General features: G+C 40.9%; 1 protein-coding gene across 1 annotated transcript in view; it reads right to left on the reverse strand.

The window, feature by feature from the left end:
• Positions 1–20,986, reverse strand: part of ippk (inositol 1,3,4,5,6-pentakisphosphate 2-kinase) — a 33,241-nt gene extending 12,255 nt beyond the window's left edge. The window contains exons 1-8 of the mRNA XM_080026301.1: positions 20,793–20,986; positions 12,705–12,764; positions 8,961–9,056; positions 8,480–8,546; positions 8,027–8,145; positions 7,586–7,675; positions 6,703–6,761; positions 4,041–4,113 (exon numbers count right to left, since the gene is read on the reverse strand). Coding sequence (XP_079882427.1) covers positions 4,041–4,113; positions 6,703–6,761; positions 7,586–7,675; positions 8,027–8,145; positions 8,480–8,546; positions 8,961–9,056; positions 12,705–12,764; positions 20,793–20,873 — 645 coding nt within the window. The 5' untranslated portion in view covers positions 20,874–20,986. The remainder of the gene's footprint in view (positions 1–4,040; positions 4,114–6,702; positions 6,762–7,585; positions 7,676–8,026; positions 8,146–8,479; positions 8,547–8,960; positions 9,057–12,704; positions 12,765–20,792) is intronic.
• Between the last annotated feature and the right edge of the window lie 1,025 nt (positions 20,987–22,011).

Below are 22,011 nucleotides of genomic sequence, written 5' to 3' on the forward strand. Positions count from 1 at the left end.
CTGCATAGGCTTCATTTTTACCTTTACTCCTACCACATTAAAACTTTACACAATGAAAGTCTACATGAAAAGTAAAACATTTGTATTAGAAGTTAACTTATAATGGTCAAGGCTTTCCAGAAGGGGTTGGTCGAACGTCAGAACAGGGGTCACATCATACTGCAGAGCTTGAGTTGCCACAAACCTCAATGTTGAGTATATGCAGGATTCATCACTGGGATCAAGATCAATCATTGGAAGTAATGTTACTGAAGCTCTCCCAGGGTGTTCATCTAGAAGATGCAGGATCTGCATCATACCAGACCATGATGGCCTTTGAGAGTGAAGGAGTAGGGATGTCTTCCACAAAACATCCAGCTGTGATGTTTTGTTATCTGCTGGCAACAGAGCCAGTGGCTGATACACAATAGGTTCACGTATAGGAGGAATCATAAAGTACTGAATGTGTATGCAACCAACCGTAGCAATATCTGCAGCAGTCACTTGGATCTTTAAAGGAAAAAATGAAGCCTATGCGGATATATTTTGGGTAGCCTATATTTGATTAGAGTATAGCTCATTTGCATATTAAAATTCATTTTCAAAGAAACTTGTAAGATAAAAATGGTGTATAACAAACCATGCAAAGCACGATGAAGATGTGCTCATTGTCCAAACTGCCATTGCCTCTGCCAGAACAAAAGACACAGTCTCAGTAGGTGATGACACAGACTTGTTAGTACTCTTGTTGCATCATGCTGATCTGAATGCACACAAGCTGTTTCTGGCACCAGAACCAAAGAAAGCAACAAAAACAAGACGGATATGGTGCATAAAGTAGACAAAGGAGTTACTTGGTCCCAAGGTGTGTGACAATCTCCTCTTTCTCCTTCTTTTCGCCATTTCAGGCTGTGATTCTACATCTCGTCTATTTGGCATAGGAAAGGGAATGGCGCTAGCCTGGAACTCCAGACCTGCCACTAGGCGCAGGCAAATTAAATGTGCTGCGCCTGTTGGTCTGGGCACTCTCCATTGAAGCTCATTAAATATGTCAAGAAATCCTGAGCTGCGTTTTAATTGGTTCTATCTGATATGGGCGGGCCAGAGCCCTATGTATGGTGCTCTGGGGCCTCGACCCTTTACAATTTGGAAGACGGCACGCAAATCTTTCATTAGCAAGTAAGAGGAATGTTCTGTTTTGCTGACCGACCGCGGCAAAAGTTCGATTTAACAGTTAACCCCGCTGTTCGCTAAACGAACGGGGCTTAATACGTCACATTGTTCATTGCTCTGATTGGATGTAGTGCCATCAAATTGCGTGCAGTGGTATTTGAAGAGACAAATCTAATTCATGAGAGGCACCTGTTATACCCCTGGCAGGTAAGCCAGGCAGTTTTTCAGGTTAGAGGCCAGTCTAAAAGCAGCATTGCCATCACCCATTGGCAGTACGATGATTGGATATTCAATAAGTGTGGAGCTCATGTGCATATTCAAATTCATTTAAAAAGAAACTTGTAATACAAAATGTTTTACTTTTCAAGTATACTTTTACTATGTAAAGTTTTATTGTGGTAGGAGTAAAGGAAAAAATTAAGCCTATTTGGGTTTATTTTGGGCGTGTACGATTAGTGTATAGCTCATTTGCATATTAAAATAAATTTCCAAAGAAACTTGTAATACAAAACATTTAAATTTTCATGGATACTTTCATTGTGTAAAGTTTCATTTTGATAGGAGTAAAGGAAAAAAATTGCCCCATTGGGATTTATTGGTGTCTCGCCTTATTGGCACACATCTCGGATTGATGAGAATTAAACATATTTCCCCAACTAGGATTTCTTAGGACTTTTAGTATGTTGTTCTGGACACCTCATAGAAATTATCTGAGCTGAAAAAAATTCTTTTACAATTTATTCTATTTTTGGCCCCAAAATGCCTTACTTTGCCTGGCCTACAGTGAGCTTCACATTCCATACTCAATATGACACACTCTGCCCTTAGACCCTTAGCTTGACTAGCGCCGTTGTCATATAAGCTGTGAAGTAAATTACTTCCCCATGAAATCCTATTAACCTTATCTAGGCTGGTTTTTAAATGAACTGAAAGAAGAAGCTTGGATTAGCAACAGACTAAACGTTCTACTTTACCAAAGACAGTCACTTCCTCAAGTGCATTTGAACAGTGTGATGTAACCGCTTATCTTAGGAAAAATAAGTAAACAAACTAAATGGTCACTTAAACAAAGATATTCAATCAGCAAAGTGATCTGTGATTTGTGCTTTCTGAAGTTTATCTGATGCTTCAAAATTCAGCCTTCATGAATTTTTTATGCTGAGCTGCGAAGTACAGATAACAATTTTTACTTAAATAACTGTAGCTTTACAAGATATACAGTGCCTTGCAAAAGTATTCATACCCCTTGAAATTTTCGACAATTAATCACGTTATAACCACACGGCTACATTTATTTTATTGGGATTGTATGTGCAGACCTGCAAACTCATAGGAGGTGAAAAAGGTGACAAACACCCGTCCCTTCTAGGGGGGTCGGGTGTTTTTCGCTGTCCAAACGATTGGCTATTGTTAAATATCATTCACACAACCAGAGTTCTCCACTATTGCCTCCAATGTCCAACTGGGTGAAAATTATAGCCAGCTGAGATCCTGACCCTCCTAGGAGGGTCCGGGGGTATGCCCCCCCGGGAGATTTTTTTTAAACTTTTTAAAGTGAAATGCATGAATCTGGTGCACTTTGAGAGGGAAATTAAGAGGCTAAATCTGAGGAATTTTGTGTGAACAAATAATTTGGAGACACTGGGTCGGATGAATTAGAAGCTTCTTGGATTTTCCATTAAAATGTTCATTTAAAATAAAATATTATGCAGGGTCCTCTGGGTTGGGCTTGGTGCTCTTTTTCTTTTATGGGACATATTTCTCTGTAATATAATGAATACATTTAAATGCAGTGAGAGGAATGAAGCAGAAGAACTCTGTTGTCCAGCTATCTTTTTTTCCACAGACGAGGCTGAAATAGGTTATACAGTGCATGGGCATCTGAGCCCCATTTCCAAATGTTTTTAAATAAACTCAATACACACTGGACGTGACGTGATCAGTTAAACTTGGATTACCTCCCAGATGAACTGATTAAATTATTGGGCTATTAACTAGGCTATCTAGATCAAAACATTGTATTCATTTTTTTGTATGATATAATAATATGATGTTAATATCAAACACACAAACTAAAAAATTAAAATAAATTGGGGGGGGGGGGCCTGTCGGTCGGCTCTGATTGTGAGCGCACTGCAGACACTTCATTTCTGCAATGTGAGCTCATTAAACTGTCAGCTTCACTTAAGAGTCCTGTGTGGGTCAACAGTGCAGTGCAAACTATGCAGCATAAAGTTATAACGTCTACGACCGTGATGTTAAATCACCTTCACACAAAGTCTCCGCCCCAGCAAAGCAGCGAGTCGATCGCTGCGACGGTGAAAATCACCGGGACCCAGTGAGCGAGTGAGACGCCGCTCAGAAAAAACTCTGTGGTTTGATGGATGAAATCAGTCGGGGATATCCTGCCCGTTAACTTTGTCTACGGGAACGGCTTCCACGATCTTTTTCTATGTCTCGAGTCTAACAGAGAGCCATGTCGGCAAACTGACAGCGCGACGAAATAAAGGGACTGCGAGTGAGCTGCGTCCCTCCGTATAGTTTCTGTTTCAGTAGGCTGTTACATTAACCTCTGAAGCATTGACAGTGTTTAATCAAAGCCTCTAATTTTTTATTATCAAAAGGGCTTTGATTGAGACTTTTAGCCAATTCTAAAGTCTGAACACACAGCGGCAGCAGTGATGCTTTACTGTGCCCGATCTTAACGCTGATTGGACAATACTCATGACGTCTACCAAAGATGTTTTATTGCCAAGATAACGATATTCCCTTGTCTCACACTACGGTAACTCGCCCACACAGTCCAGTCTGGGAAGCGCTGGCTGACATCTCTGGCAGCTGCCGCTACCCATGAGAGAGACAGACATGTGTGTGTGTTAGTGTCTCACCTTGAAGATTTTGAAGTTGTTCTGAGGTTCTTCCATCAGATGTCTGATGGCCATGTGCATTCTCTGTCTGTTCCTGAACAACACAAGAGAAAATGGATAACATCAGCTTATGAACCAAGGAGCTAAGTAACTGAGTGAGTGATTGCGTGAGCAACCAAATTCAGCAATAGGTCAGAAAAGTCATTACGTTATATTACTCGGCCCACATTGGTTGTTGCCCTTTAAAAATGAATCCGTGCCAGCGCCTGTCACCGACGTGAATCACAGAGGGTGAGGGCTGTTCCCATTAAGCACACTGTTTAAAGTTTATGAAATTACAGGTCATTAGGGGTGTAACAATACACATATTCGTACCAGACCGCGGAGGCCGTACCGTACTGCACCATACGTTGCAATACGCATTATGGCGTAAATATGCCAAATTTACAGGCCTGTTTTGATTGTGGTGCGGAACTTGCACTTTTATTTGAGAAGTATTATTTTTATTGGAGACTTTGGTTGTTTGCAGCAGTATTTTATTTTCAATCCTGAAAAATACCTGCAATTGTATAAAAAAAATAATTAATAATTAATAATTAATTGTGTAATTGGGTTTAATGCTGCACACAGTTTTGATTAAATTTTTTGTCTAAACTGAGACCCGTACCGTACAGAAACGAACCGTGACTTCAAAACCGAGGTACGTACTGTGACTTTTATGTACCGTTACACCCCTACATATCATATGTCGTGGGAGCGATCAAACATGCAAACGGTCGGGCAAATTATTTTATTTCACATGTGGATTTACTGCCACGCTACTGTTGCACTGTGTAGTAGGGATGGGAATCGAGACCCGGTTCCTCTTCAGAACCGGTGCCGAGTCAACCAATTCCTTGGAATCATTAACATGCCTGCTTAACGATTCCGCTTATCGGTTCCGCTCGTTTCAAATGCGTCATGACTTGACACTCACGCTGCATTGTTTTGGTTCAGAACGCAGCAAATGTGGCGTTGAGACAGAATCTCTCTAAATGTTGGTGTTTTTCACTTGAAAAGACAACAATAGCCTACGGCCACTTGCAACAATTGTAAAGTTTCCATTTCGTCAAATGACACGCGCACGAGCGCAAGCGAACAGACGGCGATCCTGACGGTTAAACGTTTAAATGTCCGCTGCCTGTCTAGTCGACACCAGAATTGCCCATTGGACTTGTACATAAAATGTGTGAGAATGAACGTGTGTGTAGGCATATGTGTGGGCTAATAAAAGAGGGAGAGATATGAAAGGTGCGAGCACCATAAAGGAAAGTAAAAAGGTTTAGGCTACTTTAACCGCTGCCTTAAGCCCCGCAGTGTTTACTCACGTTCGTCAGCTGGTTTATTTATTTTCCCTCCCGTCAGCTGTTATAGTGCTGCCTTTACGCACGGCGGGTGGAGACGAACCCGAAACAACATACAGCGGAACTCTACGGTCCGGTGATAAGGAAACAATAGTCTACACTTAAGTTTAACAAGAAACTTACGTAATAAAGACACACTTAAAATAACGATCTCTGCCCATACAAAAAGCACTGACTTTGATAACTTGATGGAGCGATCGATGTGCAAAAAACATCCGGCACATGTGTCTGATGACGGGCCGTTATATTAATAATAAACAGCGGGAGGGCTTATAAAAAAGGAAGAGAGCTAAAAAGGCGAGAGCCTTTTCTTTCTACTCCCGTCAGCTGTTCTAATGCACCCTTTACGCACGGTGGTTGAGACAAACCCAAAACAACACACAGCGGAACACGGCGGCCCGGTGATAAGGAAACAGTAGCCTACACTAAAGTTAAACAAGAAACTTTGTAACTACATACTTAAAATAACGATCTCTGTCCATACAAAAAAAGACTTGGATAACTTGAGGAGCGTCCAATGTACAAATGTGGCTGATGACGGGCCATTATATTAATAATAAACAGCGCGCTGCACATTAGAACAGCATGTACACAAAGATCTCGTATCCTTCCTGAGAGGGCATACATGATATTTTTTCAGCAAACAAATGGTTAATTTGCCAAAGTTGATAGTTGGTCTTATCTTTACAGAAGACTTTGTATTTTTTTGTATGTCAGTTGAATTTTGTTTCAAGTTGAATATTCCAAAAGGCACAAGCTCTTCCTTGACTGTATTCAGTCTGTGTTTTTAGGGCACATACTGTAATGGCATTTGGGCTTAAAAAGGCAAACTTTTTTTTTTGTCCGGACCAATTAATGTGAAAATGTACAATTTCCTAATCCTAAAGTACTCTTGATAATCTTTGCACACACTAGACACACTTCTGATCAGATATTTAAGCAGGATAATACAAATAAACACATTTGTACTTATTTTCTCATGAGAATCGATACGAGAATCGATAAGGAATCGGATCGATAAGCAGAATCGGAATCAGAATCGTTAAATTCTTATCAATTCCCATCCCTACTGTGTAGACAGTATTTTAAGAGCGGTATTTATGTCAGAAGGGCAGCGTATGCCTGTGCTGCTCTTGTGTGTTTTTGGAACTGACCTTAAAAACAGTGTATAATATGTAAGATAAATACATATGCAGTATTGTTATCACTGTTCATATGAGTTCCACATATTGTAAATTGAGTAGTTTGGATGGTAACAGTAAAAGCAGCAGTAATCTCACCCTGAGAACAGGTCCAAAGGACAATACAGACTGCGTCTTTTCCACTTTCCGCTGGAAACCTGGAGGGAGACAGAAAGGTAGAGGAAAAATGTAGGGATAAAAGAAGAAATGTCAAAGAGAGAAAGCAAAACGTTATAAAAGCAATAAACTAGTTCATAGTTTAAAAAACACTGCAAGTTGCCCAGACAACAGAGGAAATGGTTCTGAATGGGACGATAAAATGTGATTAACAAGCCTGGACACAGCTGGGACACTTATTGTCCAAAAACCATTCAAACCAATTTCCACCACTTCAACTAGCCACTTTCAGTAATAACTTTCTGTTAAAAAAAACAAGCATCCCAAAGATGTGTTCATCACATTTTTTTGTATGTCCTCTTCTGTATTTGGTTGTTTTATTTGCAGATTTTCCTAATTTGCTTGTGTTTTGACTATTTGCATGCGTTTTGCATGTCCTATGTTGTTCTGTAGTTATACAATGTTTCCGTCTCTGTGGTCAGCGCCGGCTAAAAAGCCTAAATGTTTTTTTTATAATGGGCTTTGCAGATAGGAGAAAGAGATTAGAAAATTGATTTAGGGTCAGAGATTAGCAAATCCTTGTATTTTGTCGATCCAGGTGTCAGAATAGAGGCGCTCAAACAAATATAGCCTTCACGTGCTCTGAAATGCTCTCATTGTAAAACCGACTGTCATTAAGGAGAGCCGCACTGTGGTGTGGAAAAAAATAAGACAAAAGGATCAGATTTTAGCTGAAACCGATCCTTTAAAACAAAAACGGATCTACCGCGAGTCCGCGACAAAGCTGCACCATAGTGGTTCTGTAGTTGTAGTGTGTTTCTGTGTTGTATTGTAGTTGTACTGTAGTTTGTGATGAAGCAGTTACCTTGTATTGTTGGTGCAAGCAAAAGCGACACACTTTGGTCTTGATGTCTTTGCTGACATGTTTGGAGGACGGCAGGAAGCCACATTTAGGCTAAAAAAAACAACACACACAAAAACAGCAGATGAGTAACACACACACACACACACTCGTGATCTGTTTTTTCAGTCCAGTTTGTCAGGCTGAGAGTGATTCACAGGAAAGGATTTGACACTGTCACTTGTTAGTGTGTGTGTGTGTGTGTGTGTGTGTGTGTGTGTGTGTGTGTGTGTGTGTGTGTGTGTGTGTGTGTGTGTGTGTGTGTGTGTGTGTGTGTGTGTGTGTGTGTGTGTGTGTGTGTGTGTGTGTGTGTGTGTGTGTGTGTGTGTGTGTGTGTGTGTGTGTGTGTGTGTGTGTGTGTGTGTGTGTGTGTGTGTGTGTGTGTGTGTGTGTGTGTGTGTGTACCTTGATCTCAATGCAGAGTGGAGGAGTGTGTGTTGGCTGGTGGAGGATTGGAGATGTCAGGTTGGGCAGACAGAGAGCACATCCGCTGTAGATGTCCATCACCTTATCACAGCGCCAGGCTGATACACACAGATAAACACACACAGATTAACACGCCATGTTCACATCTACAAGCGGTGTGGGACTGGTTGTTTTGTTAAACATTGTACTTGTGAATGCACCCTTACGTTGATTTTGATACCTCTACATAGAAGCAGCTAGCCTCGCACTCATGTATCCAGTATTTGTGCTAAGCTAACTGTAGCTTCATTTTTATAATACAAACATAAATCTTCGTCTCCACCTGAAGAAGAGTTAGATGAGAAGCAATTTTCCAAAACTTATAAACTGTCCTTCTAACAGAGTTCGGTACCAGATGCTTCCTGCAGAAGATATATATAACAAACAGTTTACCTGGTCTTTGATGTTGAACTTTAATTGACAGCTGTCGTACAAACTCTAGTGGCAGTTTGACCACTTCCTGTAAAGAAAAAAAAGTCGGTCACAGAGTTGGTGAACAGAACACACACTTCCTCGTGTTTGTTATCTACTGTATGTAAAGCACTGTGATAATGTATAGAGCCAGCTGCTGTAACAAAAAACCAGCAATTACAGCTACTGTAAACACAATGTCAGTGTACTCATACAGATTACTAACAATCACATTAATTGGGTAGCACCAATTTTTAAGTAACAATAATGTGTCTGACAATCTGAGTGTGGCTTTATTTGACGCGTGGAGGAGACCGAAAATTAATCCCAGGATGGGGACTATGAATAATTAAAAAAGACAATTTGGTTTGAGACGGACAGAGTTTTGGAAGCGCAATATCCGATTGGTGGGGTGCTCTTCAGATAAACCTTTGATATACTGACTGACAGCAAACTCTCTTACCCCGCTGTGGATGAACTTCTCTCCCAGCAGGCTGCTCATCACATTGGAGCTGAAGTCAACGATGTTCTGAATCTGCCTGAAGGCCTGCTCCACTGTCTGCAGGAATAACAGACAAAACAGGTTAATAAAAAGGTCAAACAAGCTACGGGTCGGGATATCAAAGTTAAAGATTATTATAATGGATTATTCTTATATAGGGTTTTTTTCAGAAACTGAAAGTGGCTGTCCAAATGTTGAAAGAGCAATGTCCCTCTCTGAGCTCACAGAGACTCAAAGAGCTTCACAGTGTCAGCTGAGCTCGGCCTTTATCTGGCTTTACTTAAACCAAACACCACCATGTGATTCTGCTCATTCCAAACCTCGGGCATCTCCCACAATCTAAGATCAAAATGGTCTGCTGTTGGTTTCCCTGGTTGGACAAACAATCACAATCGTTGTGAGAATGGTCTAGTATAAAGCAGTCATATTCCTTTGTCACAAGATGAATAAGAAGCTACATCAAATGTTACCACATACAGTATACTGGGATTCTGTAGAAATAGAGGAATTTTTCCTCAGAGCTGATTGGTCAGGAGCAGGGGCCTCATTTATAACGGTGTGCGTAGAAACCATCCTAAAACATTGCGTCCGCAGAAAGCCAAAAATGTGCTGCGCAAAAAAAAATTCCGATTTATAAAACTGTGCGGCGCACAGTTGCACGCAATCTTCCCTTTATAAATACCCACCTGCGGTGAATTGTGCGCAGACGATCTCCACCCCGTGTCCTCCCACTTCACCTCCCAGTTTCATCCCACAATCTACCATACATGGCGAATGCTAAATAGCTCCTGAATATGATGACGCACTTAATAAGCACGGAATTTTGACTGACATGAGGAAAAAAGGGAGGCAACGCGGCCGCAAAGAAAGCGACTGGGAAGGAAGAAAGCCTGTGACGTCGTGCATGTGCTGCAGAAACTGGCACACACACATACACACCCGCGCGCTTATCACATATCATGATTGGCACAGTCGTTGTAGTCTTTGTAAAGCAGTTTCGCCCAACTTTGTACTGTATGAAATATCACGTATTAGCGTAGGCCTACCTGTAGTCCTATATGTAGGCCTATATAAAATATGGTGTGACAATTGAAAGTGAAATAAGGCCTATAGTCAATTCGAGAGAATTGTTTATCTCCCGTGAGATCCACACATTTCCAACAACGTCAGATTATAGTTATATCTTCCAGGGTGAATTGTTATGGGAAAGAGATGTGTGTAATGATTTGCTAAATTCATAACATGATTTTATCTAACGAAATTACAGTTTTACTTAATATCTGTTGGGCTTAACTTTGTACAAAACTACTTTTTACACACCTTAAAATTTTCTCTCCCGCTGGCCACTCACGGAAATACCTCCCGACGTATAGGATATTATTATAAAGTAGCGCTATAAGATTCAACTTATAAAATATAACCAAAGCCTGTAGACCTAGGCTACTTGATAAGTAATTCAACCTACATCACAACTGCATGCCATAGACTACAGTAGCCATATATTCACAACTATAGGTAAGCTTATATATTTTATTGACTAAATATATTGGGTGCCAATCATAATTTGTCTGTGTTTTTTTGATGACTGAGCTTTATTTCGTGGTGTTGCCATTGAGTGTCGCTGATTCCCCGAGTCAGGAAAACCTTGCGGTAGCTCTACGCATGGTCGAAGGTTGGCGTAGGAATACGCACACTTCTCCGCAAATAAATGTCTTTATAAATACCAGCGTTTGCCACCGCACATTTTCCCGCAAATTTCTTCCCGTCTACGCAAGGTTTTTGTGCGCCGCAAGCTTTATAAATGAGGCCCCAGGTCATTTTAGGGCGCACTCACACTAGACAAGGCCTAGTGTGAGTGCGCCCTTAACCTCAATTTTCCAGTGAAAGCAGCTGATGAGTGGCTCCACGTACATTTGAATTTTGAGACAGGGTGTGGCAACAGTTTGGGTTACATTTGGAGCAGGGACTTTGTCGTCAAGCCTTTAATCTTACCAGGATGTCAAAGCACTGAACCACCACACTGAAAATGTTTCCTAGTATTTACTGTAAAACCAGTTTGACACCTGTGCAGGTGCAGCATGGGATTGACTGATGCTTGAAGCCAAATGTTTTATTTGATTAAGAAATGGGTTGTGAAATAATGTTGGATACTTCATGAAAAAATATCTGTATGGATGCCATTCGTCCAGATGATGTGAATTTTTCAACTTGTTATTTTTTTGTGTATGAAGTCTAAGCTCTGCAGCCTGTGGGCCCTTTGTCACACAGTTGTATAGTGTATAACTGCCTTTAGTAGATCAGTCATATCAGAAACTGTAACATTTTATTTAAACCTCCTACAAGGTGTCGCATGGTGTGGCGGCTGGAGGCGAGTACTTCTCATGTGTGTGTGTATTAGGGTTGCTGAAATTTCCCGAAATGGCCCCTTTTCAAATCCCGGGATTTCAGAGCTCCTCACGGGATTTCCCGGGATTTCCCGTTGAAACCATTATTGCCCTTTAATACTACTTTAATGGGACTAAATCAATGCCAATAGATAAATAAATGCAGCAGAACAAGGCTATATTACATCACGTTTTATTTCTACTTAAATAACATGAAGAAAAGCCATTCAAATTAGGCAAAATATTTTCCAGAAGTTAAATAGGCCTATTGAAAACGGTGTTTTTATGAAGAAAATACGAAAAATGTTTCACAGAGGTTCAATATCAAAACATGGCCAAAAAACGGTGTTTGGCGAACAAATGTATTTCAAACAATCTATTTTTATTTCTATGAACGAAATCAGTTTAAATTGAATATTTTCCAAAGGATAGGCAAATAACAAAAAATGCACAACCGATTGCTCTTAACGTGTGAAATAAGACATGACAGAACTAACAGCCTATTCAAACTGACACGCTAAGCAAGATTACTTTCCAGCTTTCCTTTCTTTTACTTTCATGAAGTGTGACTTCAAGAAACACTGCTCAGCCTGTTTCTGAGCTTTGTCACGAACTGACCGCACACCGAGAACGCTCTTTCTTCCACGGACGTCGGCTGTATGGTGGAAAGTGCAGAGTAGAGCTGCTGCAGGCGTTTGGGTCGCTCTTTGGTTGCCTCGAAGAGCGCAAACTCGTTTGGAATTATTTTGTGGAGGTCATTCCCATACCTCTGGTCTGGCTCGGGACATTGCATGCAGTCATTAGCCTCGTTCGACTAGGAGCCGTCTTGCTCAGACCTGCGCAACTATGAAGCCCGTCTTGCTGAGCGCACAACAAAAATGCTGTGCGCTCAGCAAGCCGAGCGTCATAATTGCGCAGGTCTGAGCAAGACGGCGACATCTCTAACGAGGCTAATGACTGCCTGCTGCAGATGTGCAGTAAGGCTCTGGGTCATCGTCTGCTCGCTTGGCTCTGGCTGATACGCATATTCTTGGGTATCATCAGACTCTTCCTCGGACACAGCACTTTCAGTATTGTAGAGGCGCTGGTATTTCGTATGCCTGCCTGTCTAAAAAATACATTTCACACAAAATATTGTGTAGCCTTTGTTTTATTCATTTTAGCTTATTAAAAAAAATATCCCCCCTCAAAAAAAAACGGGAGGACGGGTCCCGCGGCCAATTTCCGGTACTCCCGGACTGACTCATTTCACGGGAATCCCGAAATCCCGGGACCCGTCCAGCAACCCTAGTGTGTATATATATATATATGCCATATTTACCTGTGGAGGGTTTTCAGAGTTTTCTGCTGGATACTTGAGCAGGCGCAGAACTCTGGAAAGCTGCAACAGAAGAGAAGCTCAGTTCAGATCAGTGGAGCCCCATTTAGCCACATGATAGATACAGTCATATGAAAAAGTTTGGGAACCCCTCTCAGCCGGCATTATAATTGACTCTGCTTTCACAAAAAATATATAAAAGTGGTATGTCTTTAATTTACTAGGAATAGCTAAGTACTGGGATGTTTTCCAAACAAAGATTTTTTGAAAAGCAGTATTTGGTTGTATGAAATAAAATAAAATGTGAAAAATATAGGAACCCTTGTGGTTTTGTTGATTTTAATGCCTGTAACAGCATGTAAAACTGATGACTTTAAACACAAAGTTGGTTGGATTATGTTGTTAAGCCTTGAACCTCATAGAAATGTCTGTTTAATCATGAGAAAATGTATTTTAGGTGCCTAAATGCAAGTTGCACTTCTCTTTGACTCTCTGCTGAAGTGAGACAGAATGGGATCATCAAAACAGCTCCCAAAAGATCTGAAAAACAAAGATTGTTCATTGTCATGGTTTAGGGGAAGGCTACAAGAAGCTTTCCCAAAGGTTTCAATTGTCAATTTCGACTGTAGGGAACGTTGTCAGGAAATGGAAGGACACAGGCATAGTGGCAGTTAAACCCAGGCATGGCAGACCAAGAAAAAAACAGGAGCGGCATAGGTGGAGGATTGTGAGAATGGTTGCACACAACCCACAGATCACCTCCAAAGACCTGCAAGAACATCTGGCTGCAGATTGTGTATCTGTACATTGTTCAACAATTCAGCGCAATTTGCACCAAAACATCTGCTTTTTATAAAGACCAAATAACTTAATTTTTGTCTCATCAGTCCAAAGCATTTTCTTCCAATATGAAGCTGGCTTGTCTAAATGAGCTTTTGCATACTCCATGCAACTGTATCTGTGGCGTGGGCGCAGAAAGGGCTTCCTTCTCATCACCCGGCCATACAGATGTTTTGGTGCAAATTGCACTGAATTGTAGAACCATGTACAGATACACAATCTGCAGCCAGATGTTCTTGCAGGTCTTTGGAGGTGATCTGTGGGTTGTGTGCTTGGTCTGCTAGACCTGGGTTTAACTGCAACTGTGCCCGTATTTTACTGTCCCCACGATGTGCCAGTTGATTGAGTCCAACATCTCTGGGACTGTTAACCAAACTGACAAAAATCACTCCGCTGCTCACTGCTTCACCTCTGTGTCTGTCTGTGTGTGTGTGTGTGTGTGTTTGTGTGACAGGTTGGTTGTGAGCGAGTCTCTTTGTGAGCAGGGCCGGTTGTAGCCAGGGGCCAGGGTGGGCCGTGCCCACCCAAATGTGGGCTGTGCCCACCCAATCAAAAAAAAAAATATATATATATATTTTTTTTTCCTTAGGTGGACGTCCAGACCCACTATCGGATGGACCTGTTCATTCGCTGTCCAAGAAAATGTCAAATACAATTCAGACAATTAATTAATACTAAAGAATATACCATTACCATGCATTGCTTCTAATTTTATTATTGGGTGGGCAGGACAGCCTGCCGCCAAGTTACCCACCCGCTTATAGTGGTCACTGGTCAGCAGAGCCGGCCCGAGGCATAAGCGAAATGAGCGGTTGCTTAGGGTCCCCACCGCCAGGGGGCCCCCCCAATTTATTTTTTTATTTTTATTTTTTTTAGTTTGTGTGTTTGATATCAACATCAGGGTTCAACATAACTTTTTTTTCCTACTGGCCCGCCGGGCCAGTGGATCTGAGTTTTACTGGCCCCTTGTATATTTTCACTGGCCCTGCACACACTTTTTTTTTCTTCATAATTTAGTGTCAATAATTATAATACCTGTATTAGAAAAATAAAGAAAGATAACCAGATCTAAAGGGAATATCTATACTGTAACAGTATAGATATTCCCTTTAGATTTGGTTATTTTTATTTTAGTTAATTATATGAAATGTTGATATTGCTCATACACATAATATAAAACCAGGCAAACATATTGAATTAGAAGCCTACAACTGAAAGTATGTTGAAAGAGTCGGCCAGTATTTTAAAGTCCAGTAGTTTGATTTTATGATTTTTGATTGTTTTTATTCTTGAATTTGGGCAGTTTAATGAATAGTTCACCTGCAGAAGTCATGTTCAAAATAAAAAAAAAATAAGAGATGAAGGTCTGATCATTCTTTGTGGTGTGGTAGGCTGTTTTTATTACTTTCTCTATATGCATTAGGGATGTGAATGTGTCGACCGAATGACCGGTTTTCCACTTGCGCTCAAGTTGACTTTAAAAATAGAATAGAAATACGAAAATCAGGGGGTTATGCCGTTTTTTTAATGGGATATTTCACCGTGTATGTGAGTTCACGTCTGGTCGTGAGCGCGCTGCAGGAGTGTCACTTCTTCATGAAGTGTCAGCTTCACATAAGAGTCCGGTGTGGGACCATTTTTTCAAACTATTGATAAAAAACAATGCAGTGCAAAATATGCAGCATAAGTTAAACGCTCGTCTGAGACTATGACGTTAAATCACCTTAGAAACACACAATGCGTTCGTCCGATCACAGCAGCGTTTCACCGTGTGATCTCGCCAGCGAGTGAGCCGCCGCGCAGATGAACTGTGGTTTGTGGCTAAAATAATAACCGGGGATATTGTCCCCGTTAGCGATTTCAATGGGAAAGACTTCCGCGATTTGATTGAATGTCTCGAGCCTGAAAACACAGTGCCAAACTGCGCGACTATAGGAACTGTACAGTGAGCGGAGTCCCTCCGTTCGTTTCTGTCTACAACCGACACAATCACCGGAGACGCATTCACAGCGTTTAAATAACGCCTCTCATTTGTATTACCATTGGGGCTTGTATGCAAATACTGTAACATTACGGTGGCAGATAAAGGAAAAGCGCAGTTATCACTTTCTGCACCTCAACCTCTGCTGTGGGAAGAAAGAAAGGGGGCAAAGCAAGTCGATTGATTTGTCGACTCGCAGGCGGACGGTAGGCAGCTCTGCCAACGGAGCGAGAGTGCACCCGCTTCTTGCTCCACCTGTCAAAACGCCCACGCATCGGTTGTCCATTAAAAAATATATTTAATATTAGGTTTATTATATTGAGTCTTAAATAAACACTGCTTTCATTACGACTCTCAACGCGCATTTCAATGAACCATGATAGTCTACAAAAAAGGTAGTCTACAAAAAGATACTGAACTGTGATTGGCCAGTCACTGGCCCGGGCGGGACAGTGACTGGCCAATCAACTTGCCCTGCATATGATTTTACTGGCCCCGGGCCATCGGGCTATACCAGGGGTGTCCAAACTTTTTTCACTGAGGGCCACATACAGAAAAATCTACGAAGGGCCGGGCCACTTTGCAAAAATAACACATTTATCAGGACATGTAGCTGCTCTGATGTTTAGTTTCATAGTGTCTTCGTAAATTGTAATCCTTCTTCACGGTAACACTTTCCTTGCACATTAAACAGACACATTTCCCCTCTTGCTTATATGCCAATGATACACCCAGTGTTTTCTGCCTTTGCGTCCAATATCCAGCAGGGTGAAAATAGTATCCAGCCGAGGTCTCGACCCTCCCAGGGGGGTCCGGGGGTATGCCCCCCCGGGAGATTTTTTTACGTTTTTAAAGTGAAATGCATGAATCTGGTGCACTTTGAGAGGGAAATTAAGTTTTAAGTATTAATTTTGTATGAAAAAAAAATGGAGACACTGTGTCAGATGAATTAGAAGCTATTGGAGAAGGACATAGATTTTCCATAATAATATTAATTTAAAATAAAATATTATGCAGGGTCCTCTGGGATGGGCTCTTTTTCTTTTATGGGACATATTTCTCTGTAATATAATGAGTGCATTTAAATTATTTAAAAATTAAAAGCGCCATATTACATTATATTTTTAAAATGTGCCACAGGCCAATCAATCAGTGTTTGACACCCCTGCACTAGTGGGTTAACTAAGAAATGCAAAAAAAAAAAAAAAAAATTTTTTTTTTTTTTTTTTTTTTTAAAGGGCCATATTACATTATATTCTTAAAATCGGCCGCGGGCCAATAAAAAGCGGGCCGCGGGCCGCAGTTGGCCCGCGGGCCGTAGTTTGGACACCCCTGGGCTATACGTTATGTCGAACCCTGAACATCATATTATGTAAATGTAAATTATCATACAATAAAAGGAATACAATGTTTTGGTAGATTAATAGCTTAATGCTTAATCAGTTCATCTGGGAGGTAATCCGAGATTAACTGATCACGTCACGTTCAAGTCCATGGCATGCACAGTGTGTATTGAATTTATTTAAAAATATTTGAAAATGGGGCTCCCCTCAGTTGCCCATGCACTGTGTATAGTCTATAGCCTATTTGAGCCTCGTCTGTGGAAAAAATTATAACTGGACAACAGAGTTCTTCTGCTTCGTTCCTCTCACTGCATTAAATGAATTCATTATATTACAGAAAAATATGTCCCGTAAAAGAAAAAGAGCACCAAGCCCATCCCAGAGGACCCTGCATAATATTTTATTTCTAATTTATATTTCTATGGAAAATCCATGTGTCTTTCTTCAATAGCTTCTAATTCATCCGACCCAGTGTCTCCAAATTATTTGTTCACACAAAATTCCTCAGATTTAGCCTCTTAATTTTCCTCTCAAAGTGCACCAAATTCATGCATTTCACTTTAAAAAGGTAAAAACAAATCTCCCGGGGGGGCATACCCCCGGACCCCCCTAGCAAGGTTGTGACCTCGGCTGGCTACTATTTTCACCCAGCTGGACATCGCAATAGTGGACTTTATATCTATATAGTGTGTAGTATATAGCTCTGGACTACCACAATCCAGGTTGCCCAGTCCCAAAGCTTTCTCTTCTATCAGCTCAGGCTGCCTACAGTTAATACTGCAATAAAAAAAGATACATTATGTTGTATATAATGTATATTATACTCATAAACATTTTCGAAAAAAAACATCAAAGAATCAAATCTCCCACACAACAACACTCAAAGTTTGTTTGTATATTGTGTTCTACACAATTCACAGTAAATGTGCCAAAAAGCAGACGCAGAGATCTTACAAGGGCAAAAAATTTCTGCTCGCGCGCTCTGTGCACGCTCGCATCTTCGGTCTCCCTGCCCAGTGTGCCCACCCAAGTCTGACTTTCTAGAACCGGGCCTGTTTGTGAGACAGACATAAACATACACACAGTGTGTGAAGTCACGTTACTGTAGGCAGAAATAAAGTGTGGATATACGCTCAGACTTAGGATAATAATAGCGGCGGCGGAATCCAGTCAAGACGATGTGAGTATGTTTGGCCGCATATTAAGACAGTAACTTCAGGCTGCAGCCCGCAATGTAAACGTTCCGCAGTAATTTTCTCCATGAATTGTGTTATTTATGTTGGGGGATAATGCTTTGTTAGCTAGATGGAACTCTTGTTAAACATATTGGCCGATTAGAATTATTATTTGTAGAGTGTGCGAGTCTTGAGTTGTGTTAGCAAAACAGTAGCTCTGTGGCTAACAGCTGAGCCCGAGCCTTCAGTCAGCTGAAGCAGACAGTCTAGCGGGGCGAGCAGACTATTCCACCGTTCCTTGGTCGTTCCTATTTACTGGCGTACTGAACTACGTTTTAGTTACATAAGAACCTAGAGCAAGAGCCCTCCGCTGCGCGTCAGGCTCCTGCTTCAGCTTGTCGGTCTTTATTTCTAGCAAGTGACCCGTTTGCTATACTTTATCCCTTACTTAGCCTAGCCTAGCTTTCCCATTGTACAACTTCTCCTGGGCAGAAATAGACTCATACACTCTGCAAAATGAAGCGCGGGGGTTTGGATTGAGCAACGGACCTTATGATCAGCTAGATTATACGCCGTTCCTTTTATTTGGTGATTTTTACGGGACATCAGGCCGCCGTGGTTAATGTTAAACACACGTCCTTCAACTGCTAACATGGTCGCATGTTTAGAACGTAGACTATGGAACGTCAAACGCCCCCCAGTTCCGCATCAACAAGCTGGAGCATTTAAACAGAGAGGCGGAACTGATCGTGTCGGGAATCTTACTACCCCCCGAGGTAGTAAAATTCCCGGAACGATCACTCGCACCTTTCTTCCCTCGTTCCGCAACTGTCGCATTTATACAGCAGGGCGGAGGGCCGAAAGGCCGGCATATTCCCGGCTTTCACTGGCTGTGTAAAAGGGGCTTGTGTTTTTATAAGAAAGTGTACAAGAAAATGACAAATTATAAATGAATCTTGAAAGTAAAAGCGTTGACCGAAGAGATATCTGGCGATGTTGGCAGAGTTTTTACAAGTCCACAAGAAACAAGATTGCTCAGAGAAATGACATAATGCAGAAACCCATTTACACACATTGATTTTTGTTAAATCCACATCTACACAACAGGGCAGAAACATTCATGTACTTACATTCATTTTAAACCTTGCCAACTTACAACATACAAACACTTTTTGAGACGGATGCTGTGAAGAGAACCGGTTTCCCTTAGAGTTCAAATGATATAGCACTACAATGGGTTCACACTTCCACTTACACAACCACACCTGTTGAGTGAGGTGAGTAACCTGCTGAATTTTGGGTTTGGCAATGACGAATACATACCAGGAAACACACATAAACGTGTTGTTCTAGACCATTGTAGGAAAATGTTGCAACTGGATGAGCTGGATTGACTAATGGCAAGAATGTACTTTTCGTGATTTATGCATCAATTTAATAAATGACTTAGATGTGACATGCGTTTATTATATTAAAATAGCTAAAAACAGACACTTCTATCTGGTTAATTTAAGCCACAGTCAATTATGCAATTGAATTGAACTTCCAGAAATTGTATCCATCTCACCCACCCATAATAGGACTGTTAATATTTCTATATCTATCTCCAACTGGTGTCACAGACCAGATCAAATGTATAGTAGCATCACATTTCAAAACATTGTGAAGAACTGACAAGGTTTCTTTTAAATCATTTGAGATAAATCACTTTTTATTACGGTCATACTCTGACTATATTGTATTAGGAGAAAGACATTGTTCAGCTACTTTTTGTATGTATGTAACAATTTGTCTGTTCAATGACAAAAGGGTGTGTTCAATCATGTTATTTCTTCAAGTAAGGTACAAAGCCTGTCAGGTGACATTTGGGATTTAAAGGAAACATGCAGTCTGTGTTATTCAATCTTGCTCTATGTCAGCTCACGGGAAAACGCATCCTCCTATCACGCATATATGAACCAACAACAAACTATATGTCAAATATATTATTATATGATACATTGACACAACATAGTGCATTATGTAGTGAATAAAATATTACTGGAGGTCCTTGGGAATGATTCTCTGGAGTTACAAATGTAGTCAACAATCAACAATCTCTTCAATTCTTCATTTTTCATTCCCATTAATTTTCTAAAGTGATCGCACAACGTGATAAGTCCGTTTGAAATCAGTTAATAACGGTGAATCATTAACCCAGCCCTAGAAAAAAATGTATCACTAAATTGTAATGAAAAAAAAAATAGAAATCTTGCCAGCTACTGTGCCGATTACAACACTGTTTCTGGAATGTATTGTCTTATTAACATTTACACCGATTGCTTAACAACAACAAGTTCAGTCAGGTACAAGGAGTGAAACCTTCCCACGATCTGTCAGTGAACGCACCACAACCGGCAGCCCGGCACGGATTAACCTGCATGAAAATGAACTGGAGAAACCAGCTGTCTGCCTGACAGTCAGCAACGCAAGTTAAGGGTGTCTGACCCGTGTCACTTAACACAGCAACTGGGTGGAAGACCTGGGAAGCTGCTAAAAGCTATTTTAAGCTCGAGAGCTAATTTAGCCGTTAGCAGGTTTTCTGACCATAACACCTCCCTAGTCAGTCTTTCACTTTGACTTGACATTAATCTATATGCTATTTTTAACCATATATGGTGTTTTCTGTCTCAGTCTAACTTAATCTTCCTTATTTTCATGGACTTGCTGGAGCGCATAGCAAAGCCGGCTAACGTTAGCTTAGCCTCCTCACCTGTACGTGGGACACCACCAGGCTCTTGTTCCCCTCTCCGTGATACTTCCAGTCGTTCTCATCCATTTTGTCCACTTCCATCACAACGACGTCGACAAACTGAGCTTCAGTCGACGGCTAGAAAGTTAACCACGACGGCACAACAACAACGCTGTACTACTACTGGCTGCTAGCAGTAACTCAGAAGTCCTACAGGACCGACTGATTGCTGCTGCTGCCCCGGCTGACTCACCCACCCATACTACTTCCAATTAAGACTTCAAAATAAAAGCCTAGATAGATAGATGGATTATTCACTATGTGCACTGCAGTTTCTTTTAGTAAACTGCAAAAACGGGCATCAATTTATCAGAATTAGAATAATACAATCACAACATGCATCGATATAAAGTAATTAAACCACTCCATATTTTGAAATGTATGGCATTATGTGACGTCAACGTAATATTTGAAAGTCAAATGAACTCGTTTTTTTGTTTTTTATTTCTATGCCGTTTCCGGTAGCATACTAATTGACTCTCTTTAGCTTGATTAGTTGTTTGACTGAACTTGCACCGTTACCTACTTAACCTGAGTTTCTCAGATCACTGTGAACACAGTGGTGTTAGCACATGTAGGCTACTCAACTGCAACTTTACTTTCATTCCACACACCAAAATATTAGGGATTATGGATTATTGCCCCCCAAAAATTGTATCATGGACTCAGGGCTGCGGCTGTATCACCCTTATGTAAATTCACATATCCTGTCTTATTTTATAAGTAATACAAAAAAGTTAAACCATCCAGTCGTAAATCTGTTGCGTAACCTGTTACTATGGAAACCGAGAACCTGATTGATCCTATATTATTCTACGGTTGCTATGGATGACGTCACCGAGTTCCAACTTTCCCCTCACACATGACATTTCAATGTTCCACTCCGCACGCAATATCGGCAACTAAAGCTCTCATACAAATGTAGTGCTGTAGAAAGTACAATATTTGTCTCTTAGATTTAGTGAAGTAGGAGTTTTAAGGAGCAGAAAATGGAAATACTCAACTAAGTAAAAAAAATAAAAAATCAAAATCAAAAGTAACACTCACCTTATTTTGGAACGTAACCATGGAAGACGCCATTGTTGTTGATCCTGTCATCGAACTTCCGGTTAGCTTGATCTTAGTATAGCATACCTGCGGAGCCCCGTTGTTTGTTCCGTCCACTTTATATATAAATAAA

This window comes from Ammodytes marinus, assembly GCF_949987685.1.
Source record: "Ammodytes marinus genome assembly, chromosome: 4".
Taxonomy (NCBI): domain Eukaryota; kingdom Metazoa; phylum Chordata; class Actinopteri; order Uranoscopiformes; family Ammodytidae; genus Ammodytes; species Ammodytes marinus.